This window comes from Saimiri boliviensis, chromosome 1 (genome assembly GCF_048565385.1).
Source record: "Saimiri boliviensis isolate mSaiBol1 chromosome 1, mSaiBol1.pri, whole genome shotgun sequence".
NCBI lineage: Eukaryota > Metazoa > Chordata > Mammalia > Primates > Cebidae > Saimiri > Saimiri boliviensis.
Window position 1 is genome coordinate 251,483,075 of NC_133449.1, and position 27,839 is coordinate 251,510,913.

General features: G+C 39.2%; 1 protein-coding gene and 1 pseudogene across 3 annotated transcripts in view; one reads left to right on the forward strand and one right to left on the reverse strand.

Annotated features, from left to right (window-relative positions):
• Positions 1-27,839, forward strand: part of IL6ST (interleukin 6 cytokine family signal transducer) — a 73,520-nt gene that overhangs the window by 12,638 nt on the left and 33,043 nt on the right. Inside the window, exons 2-6 of one of the 3 annotated variants that reach the window (XM_074385815.1) lie at positions 1,938-2,025; positions 16,184-16,456; positions 16,990-17,068; positions 22,331-22,636; positions 24,161-24,281. In XM_074385815.1, coding sequence (XP_074241916.1) covers positions 17,005-17,068; positions 22,331-22,636; positions 24,161-24,281 — 491 coding nt within the window. In that variant the 5' untranslated portion in view covers positions 1,938-2,025; positions 16,184-16,456; positions 16,990-17,004. The remainder of the gene's footprint in view (positions 1-1,937; positions 2,026-16,183; positions 16,457-16,989; positions 17,069-22,330; positions 22,637-24,160; positions 24,282-27,839) is intronic. The other 2 variants (XM_074385812.1, XM_003925841.4) reach the window with 2 other exon arrangements.
• On the reverse strand, positions 6,905-16,678 carry LOC120365071 (F-box only protein 5 pseudogene; annotated as a pseudogene).

Below are 27,839 nucleotides of genomic sequence, written 5' to 3' on the forward strand. Positions count from 1 at the left end.
TTTTTTGGTGAGACAGAGTCTCACTCTGTTGCCCAGGCTGGAGTGCAATGGTGCAATCTTGGCTTGCTGCAACCTCCACCTTCCGAGTTCAAGCAATTCTCCTGCCTCAGCCTACCAAGTAGCTGGAATTACAGGCATGCGCCACCACGCCCAGTTAATTTTTTGGTATTTTTAGTAGAGACAGGGTTTCACCATATTGGCCAGGCTGGTCTTGAACTCTTGACTTTGTGATCCACCCATCTCAGCCACCCAAAGTGCTGGGATTACAGGCATGAGCCAGCGCGCCCTCCACTTTTGTACTTTAATAATGGAGTTAACTAATTGTAAGAGAGAACTTAAAGCCCGCAAAGCCTAAAATATTTATTATCTGGCCCTTTACAGAAAATGTTTGCCAGCCTATTTTAGAAGGTGTTAAGCATTGTAGAAAAAAACAAACAGGAAAGGAGCATAAGCAACACAGCGTGGTTAGGGAAGATCTCTGTGAGGAGGTGAATTTGAGCAAAGGCTACAAGGAATTATTCTTTATGTATTAGGATGATGTCCACTATGTAGTGTTAACTGAAAAAAGTTAGAAAACATATCTCACTTATATGATTCCATCTTTGTAAAATAGGAAAGTGAATATTTATACAATATGAAGTTATATAATACACTTCCAGGAAATTTTGCAAGAATATCCACCAAAATGTTCATAGTAGTTATCTCTTGGTGGGATTATAGTGCCACTTTCACATGGCATTTTTTCCATTTGTTTTCATTAGGTATTTTAAAAATATTTTTATAAATTCTTTTTTTTTTTTTCTTATTTTTGAGATGGAGTTTTGCTCTTGTTACCCAGGCTGGAGTGCAATGGCGCGATCTCGGCTCACTGCAACCTCCGCCTCCTGGGTTCAAGCAGTTCTCCTGCCTCAGCCTCCCAAGTAGCTGGGACTGCAGGCGTGCGCCACCACGCCCAGCTAATTTTTTCTTTTTGTATTTTTAGTAGAGACGGGGTTTCACCATGTTGACCAGTATGGTCTCGATCTCTTGACCCCGTGATCCACCCGCGTTGGCCTCCCAAAGTGCTGGGATTATAGGCATGAGCCACTGCACCCGGCCTATAAATTCTTATGTGTTATTAAATTATATCAAAGGCTTAATGTGTATGAAACAAAAATGGAAGATTCAGCACCTTGCCTAAGTTTGAAGTTTACTTGTATTTCATAGAGGAGCCACTAGTACTTAAGATAGAATTTAAGTGAGCAAATCTTAAAATGAATTTTTATCTCTGGTTACATTTAGCAGGCTTAATTTAGTGCTAGTAGAAGAAAAAACATGTGATTGTAAGAACTGTCATAAATGTTCCTTTCCTGTTTCTATGACATTACATACACATTAGGGAAGTTTGCATTAGGTGTGGTTGAGCCAATAATGTTTGCAAGTATATATCAAATCATAGCACTAGGGCTGGGCACTGTGGCTCATGCCTGTAATCCCAACACTTTGGGAGGCTGAGGTGAGCAGATCCACTTGAGCTCAGCCTGGGCAACATGGTGAAACCCCATCTCTACTAAAAGTGAAAAAAAAAAAAAGTAGGTAGGCTTGATAGTGCCACCTGTAGTCCCAGCTACTTGGGAGGCTGAGGTGGGAGAATTACCTGAACCCAGGAAGTTGAGGCTGCCGTGAGCTGTGATTGTGCTACTGCACTCCAGCCTGGGTGATGGGAGTGAGACTCTATCTCACCAAAAAAAAAAAAAAAAAAAAAAAAAAAAAGCACTAGGGTATTTGAATACTCTTATACAAGTGTTTATGGGTTTATTTTATTCTGAAGGTCAGAAGATACCTGAAGTGGGATATCTGCAAAACCAAAAGCCTAAGAGCAGACAGGAATTTTAAAAGTACACATAAAATAAAATTAACAAGGCAGCCTTCTGAAAAAGACTCTCCTGTCTTTACAGTGAAACTCAGTGGAAAAATCATGACATTTAGAAGCCGAGGACTTAGCTTCAAATTCCTGCTCCTTCACTTACTAATTTTGTGATTTGGGTAAGTAATTGGTCTCGTCTGAATTTTTTTTTTTTTAGAGTTCCAATAAATAATCTCTGCCCCACTCACCTAATTCTTTAGAATATTAGGAGACTACAGTGAAATAATTTATGTGAAAACATTTTGTGTAATATAAAATAGTATCCTATGAACTCATAATTGATACTGATGGAAGAGAACAGAATGTGTGGATAATTTAAAAACTAATTTAATAATCAGTTAATTTAGTGTAGGTGTTACCATCTTCATTTAGTCACGGTAACGCTGTGCTGTGACAGATACATAGAAATTTTCCTCATCCTGATCCCCACTCAACTTATTCATTCAACAATCATTATTTTGCCTTCTGTTTGGCAATTTTAGTTCATATACTGTTCTACAATTGTAATACAGTTTATATTGACATTCTTCTTCACATGCATTGTAAATCCAAATATATTCATGCTTTTTATTCCATCCTTAGGTTAAGTTAGAAAATGAAAAAAAAAATCACAATCCGTAAGTGACAAAAATAATTTATAAAGAGCACAACCATTAAATATTTATCAATTGTAACTCTACTGCTTTTTCTCCCACTTGATAAAATTATGGAAATGAAAGTAAATGAGAATGAACAACTATAGGGATAATCTTGAATTTGTTCTATTTTGAGTAAATCATTTATAAACTTTGTTTCTTTAACATTAAAAGCAGCAATACCTGTCACACATCATCTAGCTCCTTTCAGCACATTACCATGTTAAGTTACCATAGTTGAGGAATGATTACAGCATTTAATTCTCAGAGCTAATCTTTCCTGTATTTATGGTTACTAGTTAGGTTTTGGCTTCATAGAAGTGTCTCAAGTAACCTGCAGATATCAAGGATGGTTAGTGTATGCAATGTATGGTTATAATATATGCATAGAAAATTCTGCAAGAGGTGAGGAGATAGTGCTATTAATAGAATTTTAAGTTAAATATTAGATCAACAGAAGGAAAAAAGGGAAAAAATAAGCAAAGTGCTGTCAATTCTTTAAACAAGATAAGCCCCAAATGAAGTTAACTGTATTGCATATAATATTTTATATAGTATTACTGTGTCTTCATCGCTTAGATTTGGACTATGAAATCAAGTGCCGTAATAGATGTTTCTTCATCACCTCTCCATGACAATCTTTTAAAAATTAGGAAAGTTTACTTTGTCTGGTTACCTTTATTTGTATTCCATGGTACTACTCAAACAAATCTAGTTGCTTTGAAGTAATCGTAAATTCTTTCATGGACCTCTTGTTTTAGAGCAGCTTTGTTGCAAGAATATAGTACATTTGGCTTGGTGTAGTGGCTTATACCTATAATCCCAGCACTTTGGGAGGCCAAGGAGATTGTTTCAGGCCAGGAGTTTGAGATCTGCCTGGGCAGCAGAAAAGTTTTTTAAAAATTAGCTGGGTGTGCTGGAAAGCTGTTACATATAAAAATTTTTTTTAAATTTTGTTTTAACAAAACCATGTTAGGGAGTGCATAAAGTCAAGTTAGTAGGTATATTTAATAAAAGAATATTGTGTTCCAAGTATAGAACCATTTCTCATCAAGAAGAGTTAATAGTTTTATTCAGGAGAAAAAAATGACATATTAAGTATTTTGTCTTTAATAATTTTAGCTTTTATTTTAGATTCAGAGAGTACATGTGCAGGTTACATGGGTATATTATGTGATGCTGAGGTTTGGAGTATGATTGAACTGTCACCCAGTTAATTAGCATAGTACCCAATAGTTAGTTTTTCAACATTAAGTATTTATTTATTTTTATTTTTTGAGATGGAGTTTCACTCTGTCACCCAGGCTGGAGTGCAGTGGGGCCATCTCTGCTCCTTGCAACCTCTACCTCCTGGGTTCAAGCAATTCTCCTCCCTCAGCCTCCTGAGTAGCTGGGATTACAGGTGCCCACCACCATGCCTAGCTAATTTTTGTATTTTTAGTAGAGACGGGGTTCATCATATAGGCCGGGATGGTCTGGAACTCCTGACCTCAGATGATCTGCCCGCCTCGGCTTTCCAAACTGCCTGGATTATAGGCATGAGCCACCTGCCCAGCCTAAGTATTTTATTATTACTGTATTTAAAACAGAGTCTCTCTCTGTTGCCCAGTCTGGAGTGCAGTGGTGCAGTCTTAGCTAACTGCAACCTCCACCTCCCAGGTTCAAGCGATTCTCTTGTCTTAGCCTCGTAAGTAGCTGGGATCACAGGTGTGTGCTACCACATCTTGCTAATTTTTGTATTTTGAGTAGAGATGGGATTTCACCATGTTGGCCAGGCTGGTCTCGAACTCCTGACCTCAGGTTATCCACCCATTTCGGCCTCCCAAAGTCGTGGGGTTACAGGTATGAGCCACTGCGCCTAGCCAACGTTAAGTATTTTTAAATTTATATTTATTTTTTGCGTAAGTACTAAAGATTCACATGGTCAACATTGGAAGGCTACAGAGTATATGGTGGAGAGTCTCCCTTCCACCTTGATCTCTTAAATACCCAGTCACAGCCAGTATTCGAACTTTTATCCCCCTGGAGATACTGTATGCATATATAAAGAAAAGAATGTGTGTTTTGCTTTCTTGTATATTGCTTTGCCCACAAATAATATCAATGCATTGTTCTGTACTTTAACAATGTATTTTAGATAACTTTATGTTTCTGTACATACAGAGCTTCCTCATTTTTTTTTACATGGTTTTGGTATACCATAATTTAACTAGTGTCCTGTCATAATTAGGTTGTTTGAACCTTTTACTATTAAAAGCAATGCAGTGAATAACTTTGTACATGGTGTTGTTTTATTGATATCTATAGGATAAAATAAAACAATCATTAGATTTAAATGTATGTGTTGTAATTTTGACAGATATTGCCAAACTGGTTCTCTCCCTTATTTGGGTAGGGCTTTTTTCTTTGTTTCTAATTGAGGTCTAATTTACAAACAATGAAACTGACAGTTTTTAAAGTATGCAATGTATTGGGAAGCTTATGCCAGTTTACACTATAGCCTGAAGTGTGTAACAATACCTTCATTGCTTAGTCTCACAACACCATGTTGATACCTTTTTGGTTTTTATATTTTTACCAACACTAATATGTAAGAAAGGTATTGGGATAATTTTTGGTTTGTTTGTTTTTTACCTTTTTTTCCTAAGTACAACTTATATACTGTAAAACAGAACTCATAAGTGTACAGCTCAGTGAGTTTATCACTGTCCAGGTCAAGATACAGAACATGGTCAGCACCCCAGAATGTCCCCTTTTATACTATTCCCCCCACACACAAAAAACTGCTCTGACCTCTGTCACCAAACGTGGTAGACTTTCCCATCTTTTTGAACTTCCTATGAAAGAAATCATGCAGAGTATACTTTCTTGCCATCTTTATCTTTTTAAATGTTTGTAGAGCCAGGGTCTATTTTGTTCAGACTGGCCTCAAACTCCTGGCCTCAAGCAGTCCTTCCCCTCAGCTTCCCAAAGTGCTGACATTACAGGTGTGAACCACTGCATCCAGCCTTTCTGATTTCTTTCATTCTGTAGTATATGTGAGATTCATCCATGTTGCATGCATCTGTTACTCTTTTTCATTGCTGTGATTCAGTAACTTGAATACCATAATTTGTCCTAGTGTTAATGGATATTTGGTTGATTTTATTTTTCATCTTTTTTGGATAAACTTCTGTAAAATTCTTGTACATGTCTTTGGAGGTATTAAGCATTCATTTATTTTGGCTGTACCGTACTGGGCAGATTTTGTTTTATTTATAATTTATAAACAATAAAATTCATCAATTTTTAGTTACAACTTGATAGGAAACCCATGGGTCTTAGATTTCTGCATTTCTTATGAGCAGATTCCTGATGTCTGCCTTTTTTTCTGAACTTAACCTTCTTTTTTTTTTTTTTTTTTGAGATTGGATCTCACTCTTTTGCCCAGGCTGGAGTGCAGTGGTGTGATCTCGGCTCACTGCAACCTCTGCCTTCTGGGTTCAAGCAATTCTCTGCCTCAGCCTCCTAAGTAGCTGGGATTACAGGCAGCTGCCACTATGCCTGGCTAATTTTTGTATTTTTAGTAGAGATGGAGTTTCACCATCTTGGCCAGGCTAGTCTTGAACTCCTGACCTCATGATCGACCTACCTCCACCTTCCAAAATGCTGGGGTTTCAGTTGTGAGCCACTGCACGTGGCCAACTTAGCTTTTAAAGACTGTTGGAAGATAGGCTCTCAGAGCCATGGAGCAAAGGGCAGGTTTGCTTATAGTCAAAGTTAGAGATATTGTCCCTCTCTAGAGTAAATGGCAGACACGCTTCCTGCACATTTTTCAAGTTTGGGGTTTCTTAAGCTCTGTCTTTTCTTTCCTGTGAAGCAACCTGTGCAGGTGTCATCTGACTTCACAGTGCCCTGTGGCAGTTGAGACTCAAGCAGCTGGCACAAGAAAATGCTGATACTCTGACTACTGTTATGAGTAATAAAGTCCTTTGTCTCTGACTCAAGAATGTCATGCCTTTTGCCAGTATCCATGACACTGGGGTAGACTGACTTGTTAGTTTTAAAGTGAGGTAAAATCTCACTTTGAAATAGTTGGTACAGAATTCAGTGAATTTTGACAAATGTGTAGTCTTTTTTTTTTTTTTTTTTAAGCTTTTAAGAATTTTATTGACCAAAATTTATTTTTATATGTACATACAAGAGACATTTTCTTTGACATATAAAAATACAGAAATATTTACATGTATACAAAAATATTAAAACACAGATTTCAGAAATGAGAAAAACAAGTTTTGACAAAGGATACATTCTTGAGAAATACACACACTGAAAAAAAGCTTAGAAAGGTGACAAAACATTTAACAGATGCCGGAAGTTGATATTTCTGTTCATATCAATTGGGTAAGTCAAATATAAAATGTCAGAAATGCTAACAGATGGAAAACCAGACTTATATTTAAGATTGTCTAGGTAAAATTGCATGGCTTTCCTTTACTATAAAATTGAATCAATTTTTTTTTAAACCCTCAGTATCATGTAACTACCTAACTTCTTAAAATATTTAAATTGTTCAATTTGTACTGAGAATTTTAGACTTTTTCTCATTAAATTGTAAAATATTTCAAGAGGTTATCTATCCTCTTTATACTCTAGGGGAAAAAACCTCAGGATCCTACATTGATTTCAACATAAAATTGAAAATCACAATACAGTTTTGTTTTTTTTTTTTAAGTTAAAAACTAACATTTTCTAACTAATATTCATGATCAGTAACAACTAATTCAATCACAATCTTCGTAAATTCTTTTTGCTTTTCTTTGTACCAGGCAGGGGACCTATTTTACAACTGGCTTTGAGGAACTTGCCATCAGAACAGTCTTTAGTAGTATGATAATCACAGAGACACCTTGTACAATAATCAAATCCACAGCCTTCTCGTTTGCAGGTTGCCCTTTGTAAATAGCAATCATATTTTGCAGGTGAATTACAGCGAATACAAGCTTTGAGGCTTTCGTTCTTTTTCAAAGTCTTGGCAACCTCAGAGAATTCATTGTGTCGACTGTAAGCAGAACCTTTCTGATCACCTCGACTGGCTACCTTGGCTTGAGCGTCTTTCTTGAGAGAAGTCTGGGATGCTGATTTCTGAACAGAAGCCAGTGGGCTTCTGAACATAACATATTCTCTGGTTGAAACATGTGGTGAAAACTTATTGTCTTCGGTAACTCTCTGTATTGCTTTACTGTACAATTGGAATGCCCCCTTATCATCTTCTAGGATCTTCTTCCAAGTTGTGCTCACTTTAGACAGGTTGATTAAGTCCATATCACTGAGTTGTGCCAAAATAGTTGCTAAGAGATGTCTGAGTCCTCTTAGAAAGAGTTCACTGAGAATATCTACACATTCTAGGCCCATTTTTCTACCAATTATATTCTGCAGTCTAAAATTCCCTTTGGCTATAATTTCCTTCAGCATCTCCTGATCTACTTTAGGATTTCATTTTGCATTCTTTTTTAATGTCGAACAAACCACTTTTTCAAAATGAAGAACTGGCAGCAAGTTTTTGTTGGGATATTGGTCTGGGCTTTGTACCTGTAGCAGGCAGGATTGTGGACTGTCACTGAAATTTTCCTCCAGGAGGCTATCTTCTTCATGTTCATTGAGGCCACTTAATTGAGAAGATGAAGAATAGCCACTGTCTTCATAAAATCTACTGGTCTCTAGTGCTTCTATTTCATTTGTATTATGAGAGAAACCGACCCCCCGGGCCCGACGGCGCAACCCGCCCGGGGCGCACTGGGGACAGTCCGCCCCGCCCCCTCCCGCGCGGACCACCCCCGTCGTCGGGGGTGGGGACGGGGAGGGGGTGGGAGAGCGGTCGCACCGTGGGAGGGGCGGCCCGGTCCCCCCGAGGGACACCGGCTTGCCCCCGCGGGGGGGGACTCCCTCGCGGAGGGCCCCCCGCGGGGGTGGGCGCCGGGAGGGGGGAGAGCGCGGCGACTTTTTTTTTTTTTTTTGAGACGGAGTTTCACTCTTTTTTTTTTTTTTTTTTTTTTTAATTTATTTTTTTATTTTTTTTATTTTTATTTTTATTGCATTTTAGGTTTTGGGGTACATGTGATGATCATGCAAGATTGTTGCATAGGTACACACATGGCAGTGTGGTTTGCTGCCTTCCGTCCCCTCACCTGTATCTGTCATTTCTCCCCATGCTATCTCTTCCCACCTCCCCGCCCCCTGCCCCTCCCCCATTTCCCCCCAACGGACCCCAGTGTGTAGTGCTCCCCTCCCTGTGTCCATGTGTTCTCATTGTTCAACACCCGCCTATGAGTGAGAATATACGGTGTTTGATTTTCTGCTCTTGTGTCAGTTTGCTGAGAATGATGGTTTCCAGGTTCATCCATGTCCCTACAAAGGACGTGAACTCATCGTTTTTGATGGCTGCGTAATATTCCATGGTGTATATGTACCACATTTTCCCTATCCAGTCTATCGTCGTTGGGCATTTGGGTTGGTTCCAGGTCTTTGCTATTGTAAACAGTGCTGCAATGAACATTCGTGTGCACGTGTCCTTGTAGTAGAATGATTTATAATCCTTTGGATATATACCCAGTAATGGGATTGCTGGGTCAAATGGGATTTCTATTTTTAAGTCCTTGAGGAATCGCCACACTGTCTTCCACAATGGTTGAATTAATTTACATTCCCACCAACAGTGTAAAAGTGTTCCTATTTCTCCACATCCTCTCCAGCATCTGTTGTTTCCCGATTTTTTAATGATCGCCATTCTAACTGGTGTGAGATGGTATCTCAATGTGGTTTTGATTTGCATTTCTCTGATGACCAGTGATGATGAGCATTTTTTCACTCTTGTTGCCCAGGCTGGAGTGCAATGGCGTGATCTCGGCTCACCGCAACCTCCGCCTCCTGGTTTCAGGCAATTCTCCTGCCTCAGCCTCCTGAGTAGCTGGGATTACAGGCACGCGCCCCCATACCCAGCTAGTTTTTTGTATTTTTAGTAGAGACGGGGTTTCACCATGTTGACCAGAATGGTCTCGATCTCTCGACCTCGTGATCCACCCGCTTCGGCCTCCCAAAGTGCTGGGATTACAGGCTTGAGCCACCGCACCCGGCCTTTTTTTTTTTTTTTTTTTTTTTTTTTTTAAATAGAGTGGAGAGTCTCGCTTTGTCACCCAGGCTGAAGTGAAGTGGTGCGATCTCAGCTCACTGCAGCCTTTGCCTCCCAGGTTCGAGCAGTTCTGCCTCAAGGCTCGCGTGTAGCTGGGACTGCAAGCACATGCCACCATACCCAGCTATTTTTTTTTTTTTTTTTTTGGTGACAGGGTCTTGCTCTGTTGCCCAAGCTGGAGTGTAGTGGCATGATCTGGGCTTACTGCAACATGTTCACAGGTTTAAGCGATTCTCCTGCCTCAGCCTCCCAAGCAGCTAGCACAACAGTTACACACCATCACACCCAGCTAATTTTTGTGGGGTTTTTTATTTTTTATTTTTGAGATGGAGTCTCACTCTGTCACCAGGCTGGAGTGCAGTGGCACAGTCTTGGCTAACTGCATCCTCCGTCTCTGGGTTCAAGTGATTCTCCTGCCTCAGCCTTCTGAGTAGTCGGGACTACAGGCATGAGCCACCACATCTGGCTAATGTTTGTATTTTTAGTAGAGACAGGGTTTCACTATGTTGGCCAGGCTGGTCTGGAACTCCTGACCTCAAGTGATCCACCCACCTCAGCCTCTCAAAAGTGCAGTGCCACCGCACCCTGCCAAATATATAGAGTCTTACAGTCACCACCACAATCAAGTCACAGAATATTTTTGTCACCCCAGATTTCTTTTATTCTCCTTTACATGTGCCTCCTCTACCCCAGCACTAGGCAACCCTGGATCTGCTTTTTGTCACTTTAGTTTTGCCATATCAAGAATTTTGGAGGCACAATGGCTTATGCCTGTAATCCCAGCACTTTGGGAGGCCAAGGCAGGAGGACCACTTGAGCCTAGGAGTTTACCATCTCTAAAGGGAATATGCCATAATTTATCCTAGTGTTAATGGATATTTGGTTGAGTGCAGTGGTGTGACTGTGGCTCACTGTGACATCGAGCTCCAGGGCCAGTGATTCTCCTGCCTCAGCCTCCTGAGTAGCTGGGACTAGAGGTGTGATATGGTTTAAATCTGTGTCCCCAGCCAACCAAATCATGTCATATTGTAATCCCCAGTCCCTAAAACAAACACAACGTTTCCTGTAAATAGTTAAACAGTATATAGCCTGTTGTGTCTGGCTTCATTTATTCAGTGTAATGCTTTTGAGATTCATTCACACTATTGCATATATCACTAGTTCATACCTTTTTTTTTTTTGGCTGAGTAGTATTCTGTTGTATGTCTGTACCATTGTTTGGATATCTGTTTATACATTCACCAGTTGGGGGACATTTGGATTGTTTCGAGTTTGGGACTTATGAATAAAGCTGCTGTGAATATTTGAATATAAGTCTTGGTGCGGGCTTGTGTTTTTATTTTGGGGAGTACGCTCTTAGGGAGTGGAAATATGAAGTCTTATGGTGTGCTTTTAACTTGGTAACGAACTACCAGATTGTTTACCAGAGTGTTTAATATCCTTTTGCCTTCCTATCTGAATAGTTTTATCTCTCTCATTTTGAGTGAGGTTGAAAGCATCTTTTTATATGCAATTTGCTTGTATTTCCTTTTCTATAAATTATTCAAATCTTTTTGCCTGTTGTTCTATTAGGTGTTAGAATAAAAAAAGAGGGAGAGAGAATGGGGGTATTGCTTTGTTGCCTGGGCTAGAATGAAGTCTAAATATGGGTATGCCTATAATTGTCCTTAATAATGGAGACATGAAAGAAAATGAGGGAAGAGAATAACAAACAAGGAGCCAACCAACATTTCGTTTAAACTTCTTTTTTTTTTTTTTTCTTTGAGACGGAGTTTCGCTCCTGTCACCCAGGCTGGAGTGCAATGGCGCGATCCCGGCCCACTGCAACCTCCGCCCCCTGGGCTCAGGCAACTCTCTTGCCTCAGCCTCCCGAGCAGCTGGGACCACAGGCACGCGCCACCGTGCCCAGCTAATTTTTTTGTATTTTTAGTAGAGACGGGGTTTCACCATGTTGACCAGGATGGTCTCGATCTCCCGACCTCGTGATCCACCCACCTCGGCCTCCCAAAGTGCTGGGATCACAGGCTTGAGCCACCGCGCCCGGCCTCGTTTAAACTTCTAAGTTGATATGATGTGGTACTGATAAGAGTGTATATTTTGTGTAAAGTGGAGAGTTCTATAAATGTTAATTCATTTACTTGTTCCAGATCTGAGTTCAAGTCCTGGATATCGTTGTTAATTTTCTGTCACATTGATCTGTCTACTATTAATGTTGACGTCTCCCACTATTATTATGTGGGAGTCTAAGTCTCTTTATAAGTCTTTTATGTCTGGGTATTCCTGTATTGAGTGCGTATATATTTAGGATCTTTAGTTCTTCTTGTTGCGTTGATTCTTTTATCATTATATAATGTCCTTCTTTGCTTCTTTTGATCTTTGTTGCTTTAAATACTATTTTATCAGAGGCAAAAATTGTAACTTCTACTTTTTATTTGTTTTTGCTCTCTGGTTGGTTGGTAAATCTTTCTCCATCCCTTGTTTTGAGTCTTTGTGAATCCTTGAATGTGAGATGGGCCTGGATGCAGCGTACCGATGGGTTTTAGTTTTTTGTCCAAATTGCCTGTCTGTCTTTGAATTGGGGAATTTAGTCAATTTAAATTTAGAATTAATAATGATATATGTGAGTTTAATACTGTCATTTAATATTAGCTGGCTATTTTGTCCATTAGTTGATGTAAATTCTTCATTATATTGATGTTCTTTACTTTTTGGTATTTTTTAGAAAGACTGATACTGTTTGTTTTTTTCTATGTGTAGCGGTTCTTTCAGAAGCTCTTGTAAAGCAGGCCTGGTGGTGATGAATTCTCTGAGTGCTTGCTTGTTCACAAAAAACTTTATTTTTCCTTCACTTACAAAGCTTAGTTTGGCTGGATGTGAAATTCTTGGTTGAAAGTTCTTCTCTTTAAGGATGTTGAATATTGGTCCCCACTCTCTTCTGGCTTGTAGGGTTTCTGCTGAGAGATCTGCTGTAAGTCTGATAGGCTTCCCTTTATGGGTAACCCGACCTTTCTCTCTGGCTGCCCTTAGTATTTTCTCCTTCATTTCAACCCTGGTGAAACTGACGATTATGTGTCTTGGAGTTGCTCTTCTTGAGGAATATCTTTGTGGTGTTCTCTGTATTACCTGGAGTTGAATATTATCCTGCCTTACTAAGTTGGGAAAATTTTCCTGAATAATATCCTGAAGCGTATTTTCCAGCGTGGATTCATTCTCTTTGTCACATTCAGGTACACCTATCAAGCGTAGATTAGGTCTTTTCACATAGTCCCATATTTCTTGGAGACTTTGCTCGTTCCTTTTTATCCTTTTTTCTCTAATCTTGTCTTCTAGTTTTATTTCATTGAGTTGGTCTTCGACCTCTGATATCCTTTCTTCTGCTTGATCAATTCGGCTCTTAAAACTTGTGCATACTTCACGTAGTTCTCGTATTGTGTTTCTCAGCTCCATCAATTCGCTTATTTTCCTCTCTAAATTTTGTATTCTTGTTGACATTTCGTCAAACCTTTTTTCAAAGTTCTTAGTTTCTTTAGATTGTGTTAGAACAAGTTCTTTTAATTCACAGAGGTTTCTTTTTTTTTATTGCATTTTAGGTTTTGGGGTACATATGATGAACATGCAAGATTGTTGCATAGGTACACACATAGCAGTGTGGTTTGCTGCCTTCCGTCCCCTCACCTGTATCTGTCATTTCTCCCCATGCTATCTCTTCCCACCTCCCCACCCCCCCGCCCCTCCCCTATTTCCCCCCAACGGACCCCAGTGTGTAGTGCTCCCCTCCCTGTGTCCATATGTTCTCATTGTTCAACACCCGCCTATGAGTGAGAATATACGGTGTTTGATTTTCTGCTCTTGTGTCAGTTTGCTGAGAATGATGGTTTCCAGGTTCTATGTCCCTACAAAGGACGTGAACTCATCGTTTTTGATGGCTGCGTAATATTCCATGGTGTATATGTACCACATTTTCCCTATCCAGTCTATCATCGTTGGGCATTTGGGTTGGTTCCAGGTCTTTGCTATTGTAAACAGTGCTGCAATGAACATTCGTGTGCACGTGTCCTTGTAGTAGAATGATTTATAATCCTTTGGATATATACCCAGTAATGGGATTGCTGGGTCAAATGGGATTTCTATTTTTAGGTCCTTGAGGAATCGCCACACTATCTTCCACAATGGTTGAATTAATTTACATTCCCACCAACAGTGTAAAAGTGTTCCTATTTCTCCACATCCTCTCCAGCATCTGTTGTTTCCCGATTTTTTAATGATCGCCATTCTAACTGGTGTGAGATGGTATCTTAATGTGGTTTTGATTTGCATTTCTCTGATGACCAGTGATGATGAGCATTTTTTCATATGTTTGTTGGCCTCCTGTATGTCTTCTTTTGTAAAGTATCTGTTCATATCCTTCGCCCGTTTTTGAATGGGCTTGTTTGTTTTTTTCTTGTAGATCTGCTTTAGTTCTTTGTAAATTCTGGATATCAGCCCCTTGTCAGATGGGTAGGCTGCAAAAATTTTTTCCCATTCTGTTGGTTGCCGATTCACTCTACTGACTGTTTCTTTTGCCGTGCAGAAGCTGTGGAGTTTGATTAGGTCCCATTTGTCTATTTTGGCTTTTGTTGCCATTGCTTTTGGCGTTTTGGTCATGAAGTCCTTGCCTACACCTATGTCCTGAATGGTTTTGCCTAGATTTTCTTCTAAGGTTTTTATGGCATTAGGTCTGATGTTTAAGTCTTTAATCCATCTGGAGTTAATTTTGGTGTAAGGTGTCAGGAAGGGGTCCTGTTTCTGCTTTCTGCACATGGCTAGCCAGTTTTCCCAACACCATTTATTAAACAGGGAGTCCTCTCCCCATTGCTTGTTTTTGTCAGGTTTGTCGAAGATCAGATGGTTGTAGGTATGTTGTATTTCCTCTGAGGCCTCTGTTGTGTTCCATTGGTCTATATCTCTGTTTTGGTACCAGTACCATGCTGTTTTGATTACTGTAGCCTTGTAGTATAGTTTGAAGTCCGGTAGTGTGATGCCTCCTGCTTTGTTCTTTTTGCTTAGAATTGACTTGGCTATGCGGGCTCTCTTTTGGTTCCATATGAAGTTTAAGGTGTTTTTTTCCAGTTCTGTGAAGAAGGTCATTGGTAGCTTGATGGGAATAGCGTTGACGTTGAATCTGGAAGAAGCCGAAACCCTGAATAGACCAATAACATGGTCTGAAGTTGAGGCAGCAATAAAGAGCCTACCACCCAAAAAAAGCCCAGGTCCAGATGGGTTCACAGCTGAATTCTACCAGACATACAAAGAGGAGCTGATACCATTCCTTCTGAAACTATTCCAGACAATCCAAAAAGAGGGAATCCTTCCCAAATCATTTTATGAGACAAACATCATCCTGATACCAAAATCCGGCAGAGACTCAACAAGAAAAGAAAATTTCAGGCCAATATCCATGATGAACATAGATGCAAAAATCTTCAATAAAATACTGGCAAACCGATTGCAACAGCATATCAAAAAGCTCATCCACCATGATCAAGTAGGATTCATCCCGGGGATGCAAGGCTGGTTCAACATACGCAAGTCCATAAACGTAATTCACCACATAAACAGAACAAAAGACAAAAACCACATGATTATCTCGATTGATGCAGAGAAGGCTTTTGACAAAATTCAACAACCCTTTATGCTAAAAACCCTCAATAAACTAGGTATTGATGGAATGTATCTCAAAACAATAAAAGCTATTTACGACAAACCAACAGCCAATATCATACTGAATGGGCAAAAACTGGAAGCATTCCCTTTGAAATCTGGCACTAGACAAGGATGCCCTCTCTCACCACTCCTATTCAATATAGTACTGGAAGTTCTAGCCAGAGCAATCAGGCAAGAAAAAGAAATAAAGGGTATCCAAATTGGAAAGGAGGAAATCAAATTGTCTCTATTTGCAGATGACATGATTGTATATCTGGAAGACCCCATCATCTCAGCCCAAAATCTCCTGAAACTGATAAACAACTTCAGCAAAGTCTCAGGATACAAAATCAACGTGCAAAAGTCACAAGCATTCCTATACACCAGTTATAGACTTCAAGAGAGCCAAATCAAGAACGAACTGTCATTCACAATTGCTACAAAGAGAATAAAGTACCTAGGAATACAACTAACAAGGAACATAAAGGACCTCTTCAAGGAGAACTACAAGCCATTGCTCAACGAAATAAGAGAGGATACAGATGGAGAAACATTCCATGTTCATGGTTAGGAAGAATCAACATCGTGAAAATGGCCATACTGCCCAAAGTAATTTACAGAAGTTTCTTATTATCCACATTTTGAAGCCTGCTTCTTTAATTGGAACACAGTCGTTCTCCATCAAGCCTTGTTCCATTGCTGATGAGGAACTGTGATCCCCTGCTGAGGGAGAGGCATTCTGATCTTGGGTATTCTCAGCCTTTTTTGACTGTTTTCTTCCCTTCCTTGTAGATTTTTCCATCTGTGGTCTTTGTATTTACCGTCTTTGTAATTGGGTTTCCGAGTGGACGTCCAACTTACTGATTCTCAGCGCCGAAATCTGAGCAACCCACTGCGCCAACTCAATCAGCGGCGTTAAGATTGATGGTGCTTTTCTGACTCTGCACCAGACGCTCCGAGGCGCCAGCAAAACCGCCTCGTCGGTCACAAGAGTCGCGCTGGTGACCCGTGGGGCTCCTCCGCTGGAAATCTCCTGGTGCGTGAGCAACAAGAATTCATGTGAAGGTGTGGCGTCCTCTCGTTCTTTGCGCTTTTACTGGGAGCTACAATCTCGAGCTGCTAGTGATCAGCCGTCTTGGATCTCTCTCCCCGAGGTGTTAGAAATTTTTTAATGATTTGTAGGCATTCTTTATATATTAGGGAAAATTTTTGGCCATGCTATGAATTACGTTTTTTCCCCATTAGTCAGGTATCTTTTAAGGATACATATACAGTGAGTTTTGCCATGTAGAAGTTTGTCCCTGAAGTTCTTAATCTCACAGTTATTTACTATTACAGGACTTCACATAGGAAGAAACAAGTTATCTCTTTTAATCTTAAAGTATAAATTATGTTTTCTAGCAGTGTTTTCCATAGACATAACTTCATTGGGAATAAAGAAAAATAATGTGAAGACTTAAGTTTGTTTTCTATATTCTCATAAGAATTTTACCACCTTTTAGAAACACAGCTACAGAATGGAAACAAGATTGTATCTTAAATTATGTATATATAAGAGACAAAAATATTAAAAGTAATATTACATTTTTCTGTTGCAGACATAGCTACTCAAGATGTTGACGTTGCAGACTTGGCTAGTGCAAGCTTTGTTTATTTTCCTCACCACTGAATCTATAGGTAAGGTTCATGAGATACTCTTACCTTCTAACTTCACAAATTAGGTTTGTATATTTTTATATCATTATATGTAATAAAGCTTATGTTTAATTATTCTTTATGTTCATATATTCTTTCTAGAATAATCGTGGGAATAATATCTTAAAATGATTTTAATAAGTAAAAATATGCTTGATAATCTTTTTTGTATAATTTGAGTTGTAACAGTCATTCAGTAATCTTAAATGCTATGTATTGATACTAACAATAACTTTAAAAAAGGGGAAGGAAAAAAATGTGTGGCTTTTTTTTCTTTTTTCTTTTTTTTTTTCAGTAAATGAATAGGAGAAAATCTGTTAAATCTTGTTAAATTTTAAGTCCTTCATACTGCATGCTCTTCAAGTACTAAAGGGTTGCTTTCCTGTGTCTCTTCCCTGTTTGGTAACTCCCCAAACTACAGTTACCCAGTTATCCAGTCTCCTCCCTACCAGGCCCCTCCTTCAACACTGGGATTACAATATGACATAAGATTTGGATGGGGACACAGATTCATAGCATATCATGCCCCTCGTCCCTCTAAGTCTCTATTCAGGAGGCTGAGGCAGGAGAATTACTCGAACCCTAGAGCTCAAGGTCACAGTGAGCCATGGTCATGCCATTGTACTCTATGCTGGGCTACAGAGCAAGACCCTATATCATAAAAAATATTTATCTGTACGTGTGTGTGTATCAGAGCCACTGTAGTCAGATTGGTTTTGGTATATTACATTTATTTTTTTTCCATAAAGAGCGTTTTCTTTTTAAAAATTATTTATTTATTTAACTTTAGGTGCATACTATATCTGTCATTTCTCCCCATGTTATCCCTCTCTTCCCTCCCACCCCCTGCTGTCTCTCTCCTACCCCCCTAACTGCCCCCAGTGTGAGATGCTTCTCTCACTGAGTCCACATGTTCTCATTGTTCAACACCCACCTATTGAGTGAGAACGTGTGGTGTTTGGCTTCTTGTGTTTCTGTTCTTGTGTCAGTTTGCTGAGAATGATGGTTTCCATATTCATCCAAGTTCCTACAAAGGACACAAACTCATCGTTTTTTATGGCTGCATAGTATTCCATGGTATATGTGTACCACATTTTCTTTGTCCAGTCTATCATTGATGGGCATTTGGGTTGGTTCCTGGTCTTTGCTATTGTACACAGGGCTACAGTGAACATACGTCTACACTTGTCTTTATAGTAGAACGATTTATAGTTCTTTGGGTGTATGCCCAGTAATGGGATTGCTGGGTCAAATGGAATTTCTATTTCTAGATCCTTGAGAAATCACCTTACTGTCTTCCACAGTGGTTGAACTATTTACACCCCCACCAACTGTGTAAGAGTGTTCCTGGCCGGGTGCGGTGGTTCACGCCTGTAATCCAAGCACTTTGGAGGCCAAGGCGGGCGGATCACCTGAGGTCGGGAGTTCAAGACCAGCCTGACCAACATGGTGAAACCCTATCTTTAAAAACAAAAAACAAAAACTAAAACAAACGAGTTCCTATTTCTCCACATCCTCTCCAGCATCTATTGTCTCCACATTTTTTAATGATCACCATTCTAATTGGTGTGAGGTGATATCTCAATGTGGTTTTGATTTGCATTTCTCTAATGACCAGTGATCATGAGCATTTATGAGGCCAACAAACATATGAACAAATGCTCATCATCACTGGTCATAAAGAGCCTTTTATTCAAAGACAAAAATATTTGTAATAAATATCCAATAACTATCATTTTTATAATGCTTATTGTACCCAGGCACTGTCCAAATGTTTTCTCTATATTAACTTATTTTTGGCTGTGTGTGTATGTTTCTTTTTTTTTTGAGACAGAGTCTCAGTCTGCCACCCAGGCTGGAGTGCAGTGGCACAATCTCCACACACTGTGACCTCTGCCTCCTGAGTTGAAGTGATTCTCCCACCTCAGCCTCCCAAGTAGCTGAGACTTTTTTTTGAGACAGAGTCTTGTTCTGTCACCCAGGCTGGAGTGCAGTGGGATCTCAGCTAACTACAACCTCTGCCCTCTGAGTTGAAGCAATTCTTCTGCCTCAGCTTCCTGAGTAGCTGGGATTACAGGTATGGGCCACCACACCTGGCTAATTTTTGTACTTTTAGTACAGATGGGGTTTCACCATGTTGGTCAGGCTGGTCTAGAACTCCTGATATCAGGTGATCTGCCCATCTCAGCCTCCCAAAGTGCTGGGATTACAGATGTGAGCTATGACATCCTACCTGGTTATAATACATGCTAATTCACATGTCTTCATCTTACCCTATAAATATTAAAAAATAACTTTATCAGATACTTTTCTTAATTAAAATACTTTCTTTTTACAATTTAATCTCCACCTGGTAGCCCTATAAAATGGAGTTAATTTGTCATGGGATGGTTTTAGTGAAGCTGTGTCTCACTTTGAAAAACAGAACATTTGCCCATTTTTTAATATTTCTTTTATTCTATGTGATTAAAAATTAATCGTATTAGGTCTCTAATTATATTTTTTGTTTTTAGTACTTTAGAGAATATTTCATATTTAATGTCCCTGTAATTACTATCTCTAAAGTATAGTGATTTTGCCAAAGAATAAACTGAGGTCTAGGGAGTTGTAAGGTCTGGCCCAGTATCACAGGGTAACTTAGTACTGAGGTTCTCCAAAAGGTGAAGGACCATACTATTAGACATTGAGAGTATGCACTTAGATTTACAGTAGACATGTATAAATAATGGCAAGATGATATAAACAGGTCACATTATAAGTTTGAAACAAAGAAATACACATTCCAACTCTGGGTTTTCCAGGCTTAATGAGAGGTCCTAGGATTCCATTTGGGGATACAATTTTGACTGTAAAGACCATTTTTAATTTTCCCTGCTGATTTTGAGAGATGGAATAAGAAAATAATTATCTAATTTTTTAAGATAGCTTTATCCTTTGTGCCACCTAGATGAGGACCAAGTTGGGAATTGGAAGAGTCTGTTAACTGAGGCTGACTTTTTAGTTATCTCAGCATTCTTTATCTATAAAAGGTTGAAGTAAATGATCTCTAAGGTTCTTTGTACTATCACAGTTCTGTTATTCTATGCCTTTTACCTTAACTGCTAAAACAGTCACCTCTGATGGACCCTTATAGACCCTATCAGTGTGACTAGATTACCTGTCTCTGGAAAGTAGTAATAATGATAGACTGCCATTTATTGGAGGTCTGTTGAGTACCAGGCATTGTACTAAGTGCTTTACATAAGTAATTTTTTTTGTATTTTGTTTGTTTGAGACAGCGTCTCTCTTCATAGCCCAGGCTAGAGGACAGTGGCCAGTCTGAGCTCATTACAGCCTTGACCTCCTGAGCTCAAGCAGTCCTCATACCTTAGCACCCTACCCCCATCCCTAAGTAGAAGTAGCTGGTACTACAGGCATGTGCCACTATGCCTGGCTAATTTTTGTATTTCTTTGTAGGGACAGTGTTTTGCCATGTTGCCCAAGCTAGTAATTTTTAATCTCAAAAAGATTTCATGGATAACTACCCAGGAACCCCACAGCAAATAGGATTCACTGAGGAAAGCCACTGTAAAATTGTGGACATTGAAGCTACAGAAAAATAATAAAATCATGTCAAATAGTTGGAACTTATATCTTGATAATAGGTGGTCACTAAATCATTTAATGTAGACAAATGTCATAATTATTTTAGAACAGTGTCTGTGACAGTAGTATGTAAGATAAACTGGAAGGAGGTCAGGCTGATATAAATAATACAGTGCTCTGTGCTTCAGCAGTCAAAAGGTTTATTTCATTGGAAAGAAGAGATTGATACGCATATTAAGAATATAGAACCAATAGAGTGCAATATTGTTAAGTTGGAGGTTAGTGGAGGCTAATTAGAGATGTTGGAAGATGACTACAGAGTGTCTGGCCTAGATGTCTGGATGGGAGTGGCGCTGCTAGCAGAGGCAAAGAAGTAAGAATAAATAAGTTTGAAAAAATTGTGATTCATACAGTTTTGGACATGCTCATTTAAACATAGCTACAGGAAATCTCAGGTAGATATATGTCTAATGGGTTATTGAAAGCATAGAGGGGTTAGTGCTAGAGATGGGAACTGAGATGCCATCAACATGGATTAGGTGATAGGTAAAGCATATAGTTTAATTTTTTTTTACCCAATCTGATTCTTTGTGTTTTGTTTGTTTTGTTTGTTTTTTGAGACTGGGTCTTGCTATGTCGCCCAGGCTGGAGTGCAGTGGCTTGACCTCAGTTCACTGCAGCCTCCACCTCCCAGGTTCAGGTGATTCTCATGCTTCAGCCTCCCAAGTAGCTGAGATTACAGGAACCCACCACGATACCCAGCTAATTTTTACAGAGACAGAGTTTCACTCTGTTGGTCATGCTGATTCTTTGTTTCTAAATAGGGGATCTTATCCCATGCATTTATTCTCAATCCATTGTCCAGGGTGGAGTGCAATGGTGTACTACAACCTTCACCTCTTGGGCCCAAGCGATCATCCCGCCTCCAGCCTCCGGAGTAGCTGAGACTATATAGGCATGCATCACCATGCTCGGCTACTTTTATTTTTATTTTTAGTACAGATGGCTTCTCCCTGTGTTGCCCGAGCTGGTTTCAAACTCCTGAGCTCAAGCCGTCATCTTGCCTCGGCCTTCCAGAAGTGCTGAGATTATAGACATAAACCACCACATGCAGCTCCATGCATTTATTCTTAAAAGTAAACTGTTTGGCCACCTTGTTTTATTCTTCCTGTTTTGTATTGGTCCCTTGCTGTTTCTTTTGATGTCTAAGTTTTTATGTGTGGACATATATATGTCTGTCTGTGACCCCAACTGTACTCCACAACAGCATTCAGTACTGTAGAGGAGACTACAACTGCCTATTTTCTGGAGAGTTTAGTTTAGACCTGGGGTCCAAATGGAGGGACAGAATAGGTCATGGGGCAAGTATATATCATGCCGCAGGTAGTCTGTGTTTCTTTAAAGAAACAGTTAATACCTTGGGCTAAAGCATGAATGGGTTTTTCTTAATTCAGCTCTATTATCCTTCTAATTTGCATATTTCTTTACAAATTCAGGCATTAAATTCTAACCATATTGATTTTCAGTTGTGTATTCTTTTTCTGTGCCTTTAGGGATATTTTAGTGAAGGTTGAGGGACTCTACATTGAGTGCTACCAGCTATCATTTTGTACCAGAAAAATTCAGTCTATTTATATATTTTCTATTGTTCCTTTTTAGGTGAACTTCTAGATCCATGTGGTCATATCAGTCCTGAATCTCCAGTTGTACAACTTCATTCTAATTTCACTGCAGTTTGTGTGCTAAAGGAAAAATGTATGGATTATTTTCATGTAAATGCGAATTACATTTTCTGGAAAACAAACCATTTTACTATTCCTAAGGAACAATATACTATCATAAACAGAACAGCATCCAGTGTCACCTTTACAGATATAGCTTCATTAAATATTCAGCTCACTTGCAACATTCTTACATTTGGACAGCTTGAACAGAATGTTTATGGAATCACAGTAATTTCAGGCTGTAAGTTTTGTTTTTGTCTTACTTCAGGCATTGTCATGACTATTGAACTGCATTTTTAATGGTGTCCTTTCATCTTATAAAATGTAGCGACTTGTAGACTTAGTGACTTGGACATGTTTGTTTTTTAAAAAATAAGCTTAGAAGTAGGAACTACATTTCCATTATTAATGTGCCAAAGACTAAAGAGTGATACTAGTCTCCTGTCTTTCCTGAAAGTCAAGCAGTTTTCAGTTTACTAAATAACTATTTGACATGACACCCTCCCTCCTACCACAAGAAAGTATTGTTGAATTGACATCTATGATGGTATGTCTCAGTATCCCTTAATTGCTGAGAAAATGCACATGTAAAACAGCTACGTGAAGAAGGAAAATAAGGCTGGGCACAGTGGCTCACGTCTATAATCTCAGTACTTGGGGAGGTGGAGGCAGGCGGATCACCTGAAGTCGGGAGTTCGAGACCAACCTGACCAACTTGGAGAAACCCTGTCTTTACTAAAAATACAAAAATAGTCAAGCATGGTGGTGCATGCCTGTAATCCTAGCTACTTGGGAGGCTGAGGCAGGCGAATCACTTGAACTCGTGAGGCAGAGGTTGCGGTGAGCTGAGATCATGGCATTGCACTCCAGCCTGGGCAATAAGAGTGAAAACCTGTCTCCAAAAAAAAAAAAAAAAAAAGGCAAATCAATACTGGAGTAAATCTTTTTTTTTTTTGGGGGTGATAGACTCTCAGTCTGTCGCCCAGGCTGGAGTCCAGAGACATGATCTCAGCTCACTGCAGTCTCCACTTCCCAGGTTCAAGTGATCTTCCTGCCTTAGCCTCCCAAGTAGCTGGAACTACAGCTGTGAACCACCATGCCTGGCTAATTTTTTGTACTTTTAGTAGAGATGGGGTTTTGCCATGTTGGCCAGACTGTTCTCAAAACTCCTGGCCTCAAATGATTCACCCGCCACAGACTCCCGAAGTGCTAGGATTACAGGTGTGAGCCACCCTGCCTGGCCTTGTAGTAAGAAAGTAAACAAAATAAACTTACTGTGATCTAAAGGTGGGTTATTAAATTTGTAGATCACCCAGACTTTACAATTTTGGCACTTGCTTTTCTTCCAAGAGAGTTGGGAATACAATAAGAAGATAAATATAAATGAATCATTTTTGCTTCTATGTAATTGCCTCTTACAAACATATATAAATATTACCTTTAAAAATGCACTTAATGGAGAAATCAGCTGATATTTTTATCCAGTTGTAAATGAAAGTTGATTTTATGTAGAAAATTAATATGAAACAAACCAGTTAATGACAGTTAGGATGGATGTATATGTATCACTGCCTAAAAAGAAGTATAACAATTTAGTTAGAAAAGAAATTAACAACATTACCAGCCTTTCATAGTGTCCATACTTTTTGCTTGGGTTTGTTTTTTTTTTTTTCATCTAATTTAGGTTGTAAATGTCTTGGGTAGTATATAAATTGCATACTATTTGTGGATGTAACGCTTTTTGAAAAACAATAATATCTTTTAGTGGCTCCAGAAAAACCTGAAAATTTGACTTGCATTGTGAATGAGGGAAAGAAAATGATGTGTCAGTGGGATCCTGGAAGGGAAACACACTTGGAGACAAACTTCACTTTAAAATCTGAATGGTATGTTGTTTTAAATTTGTTTTGTGTTAGATTTATTAAGTTATTCATTTTCCAAGTAATAATATTAAATGCTATTTTAAAACATTTAATTTTTTATTTTGTAACATATCAAATATATGTAAAAGTAGAGACCAGTTGTGGTGGTTCACACCTGTAATCCCAGCACTTTGGGAGGCTGAGGCAGGTGGATCAATTGAAGTCAGGAGTTCGAGTCCAGCCTGGCCAACAGCATGGAACCCCCTCTCTACCAAAAATATAAAAATTAGCTGGGCGTGATGGCAGGCACCTGTAATACCAGGTACTCGGAGGTGGAGGCAGGAGAATCGCTTGAATCCATGAGACGAAGGTTGCAGTGAGCCGAGATCGCACCACTGTGCTCCAGCCTGGGCAACAGAGTGAGACTCCATCTCAAAAAATTAAATAAAATATAAAAGTAGAAATAATCATATAATAAATACCCATACATGCCCATCACTAAGCTTCAACACTGCTCAGCTCGTGACCAGTCTTATTTCAAAGATACTCTTGCCCATATTATCTTGAAGAGAAAATCTCAGATATCATTTCATCAAAAATATTTCGATACATATCTCTAAAAGATAAGGACTTTTTAAAAAAGCATAACAACATACCATTATTACACTCAGATATAAAATACATCATTTCTGTTGGTGTTAATTTCCCCCATTGTCTCATAAATATGTGTGGATGTATAATTTTTTTTACATTTGTTTGAATCAAGATTAGAATAAGCTCCATACTTTGTGAATTTATATCTTGTCCCTCAAACTATAGGTTCTGTTTCTTCTTTTTCCTTAAAATTCAGTTGTTAAAACTTTTTCCTTACAATTCATTGTTTAACATATTCCCTTGTCTTTTTTTTTTTTTTTTTTTTTTGAGAGTCTTGCTCTGTCGCCAAGGCTGGAGTGCAGTTGTGCAATCTCGGTTCACTGCAACCTCCGCCTCTGGGGTTCAAGGGATTGTTCTGCCTCAGCCTCCTGAGTAGCTGGGATTATAGGTGCGCACCACCACGCTCAGCTAATCTTTTTTGGTATTTTATAGTAGAGATGGTAGGTCTCACCATGGTGGTCAGGCTGGTCTCAATACTGACCTTGTGATCCACCTGCCTTGGCCTCCCAAAGTGCTGGGAGTAAAGGTGTGAACCACCATGCCCAGCTCCCTTGTCTTTTTATTTCCAAAAAGTTGCTGTTAGACCTACAGATTTCATCAGATTTGGGTTTAATTTTTTTTTCCCCCCCAAAAAAATATTTTGTAGGAGTGATGGATACTTCTATCAGGAACATCCAGATAATGTTTCACTGTTTTTCTTTTTTCTGAAATTAAGATTGAGCAGTGGTTTCAGGTGTTGTCAGCCTTATTCCTTTATTTAGTAAGTTTCCCATTTTGTTTTCAAACATAAAAGCTGAAAGAATCTTGCAGTGAACACTCATATATTCATCACCTAGATTCTACAATTAACATTTTACTCTATTTTCTTTATTATCTATTTATGCATCCTTCTTTCTATCTATTCATCTCCTTTTTATGCATTTCATAGTGAGTTGCAGTCATTAATACGCTTCACCCTTAATCACTTTACATGAACTAGAGTTCAGTATTTTTAGATAAAATTTACATATAGCAAAAACACAGATCTTAGTGTATCATTCACTGAGTTTTGACAAGTACACACACTCGTGTAACTCAGTTCAGTATCAAGACATAGAACATTACAACCAGAAATTTCCCTCCTGCTCCTTCCCAGTCAATCTCAGCCACTGCCCCACCCATGGGCAACAACCTGATTTTCTTCACCATAGATTATTTTTTCCTGTTACAGAAGGTCATATAAATGAATATAAAGATAGTCTTTTTTTTTTCTGAGTATGGGTCCTCCTTGAATAGTGTATAGATCCAAGAGAGATCCTAGAGAGAGATCCAAGATGGCTGATCACTAACAGCTCGGGATTGTAGCTCCCACTGAAAGCGCAAAGAATGAGAGGACGCCACACCTTCACATGAATTCTTGTTGCTCACGCACCAGGAGAGTCCCAGCGGAGGAGCCCCACGGGTCGCCAGCGCGACTCTTGTGACCGGCGAGGCGGTTTTGCCGGCGCCTTGGAGCGACGGTTCCTGGTGCAGAGTCGGAAAAGCACCATTAATCTTAACGCCGCTGATTTGGTCGGTGCAGTGGGTTGCTCAGATTTCGGCGCTGAGAATCAGTAAGTTGGACGTCCACTCAGAAACCTAATTACAAAGACGGTGAATTCAAAGACCACAGATGGATAAATTTATAACGAAGGGAGGAAAACGGCCAAAAAAGGCTGAGAATGCCCAAGATCAGAACGCCTGTCCCTCAGCGGGGGATCACAGTTCCTCATCAGCAACGGAACAAGGCTTGATGGAGAACGAGTGTGTTCCAATTACAGAAGCAGACTTCAAAATGTGGATAATGAGAAACTTTTGTGAATTAAAAGAACTTGTTTTAACCCAATCTAAAGCAACTAAGAACTTTGAAAAAAGATTTGACGAAATGTTAACAAGAATACACAATTTAGAGAGGAATATAAGTGAATTGATGGAGCTGAAAAACACAATAGGAGAACTTTGTGAAGTATGCACAAGTTTTAACAGCCGAATTGATCAAGCAGAAGAAAGGATATCAGAGGTCGAAGACCAACTCAATGAAATAAAACAAGAAGACAAGATTAGAGAAAATAGGATAAAAAGGAACGAGCAAAGTCTCCAAGAAATATGGGACTATGTGAAAAGACCTAATCTACGCTTGATCGGTGTACCTGAATGTGACGAAGAGAATGAATCCAAGCTGGAAAATACGCTTCAGGACATTATTCAGGAAAATTTTCCCAGCCTAGTAAGGCAGGATAATATTCAACTCCAGGTAATACAGAGAACACCACAGAGATATTCCTCAAGAAGAGCAACTCCAAGGCACATAATCGTCAGATTCACCAGGGTTGAAATGAAGGAGAAAATACTAAGGGCAGCCAGAGAGAAAGGTCAGGTTACCCATAAAGGGAAGCCTATCAGACTTACAGCAGATCTCTCAGCAGAAACCCTACAAGCCAGAAGAGAGTGGGGGCCAATATTCAACATCCTTAAAGAAAAGAACTTTCAACCCAGAATTTCACATCCAGCCAAACTAAGCTTCACATGTGAAGGAAAAATAAAGTTTTTTGTGAATAAGCAAGCACTCAGAGATTTCATCACCACCAGGCCTGCTTTACAAGAGCTTCTGAAAGAACCACTACACATATGAAAGGAACAAACAGTATCAGCCTTTCTAAAAAAATTATCAAAAAGAGCATCAATATAATGAAGAATTTACATCAACTAATGGACAAAATAGTCAGCTAATGGCAGTATTAAACTCACATATATTATTATTAATTCTAAATTTAAATTGACTAAATCCCCCAATCCAAAGACAGGCAATTTGAATAAAAAACTAAAACCCATCAGTATGCTGCATCCAGATCCATCTCACATTCGAGGATACACAAAGACTCCAAACAAGGGATGGAGAAAGATTTACCA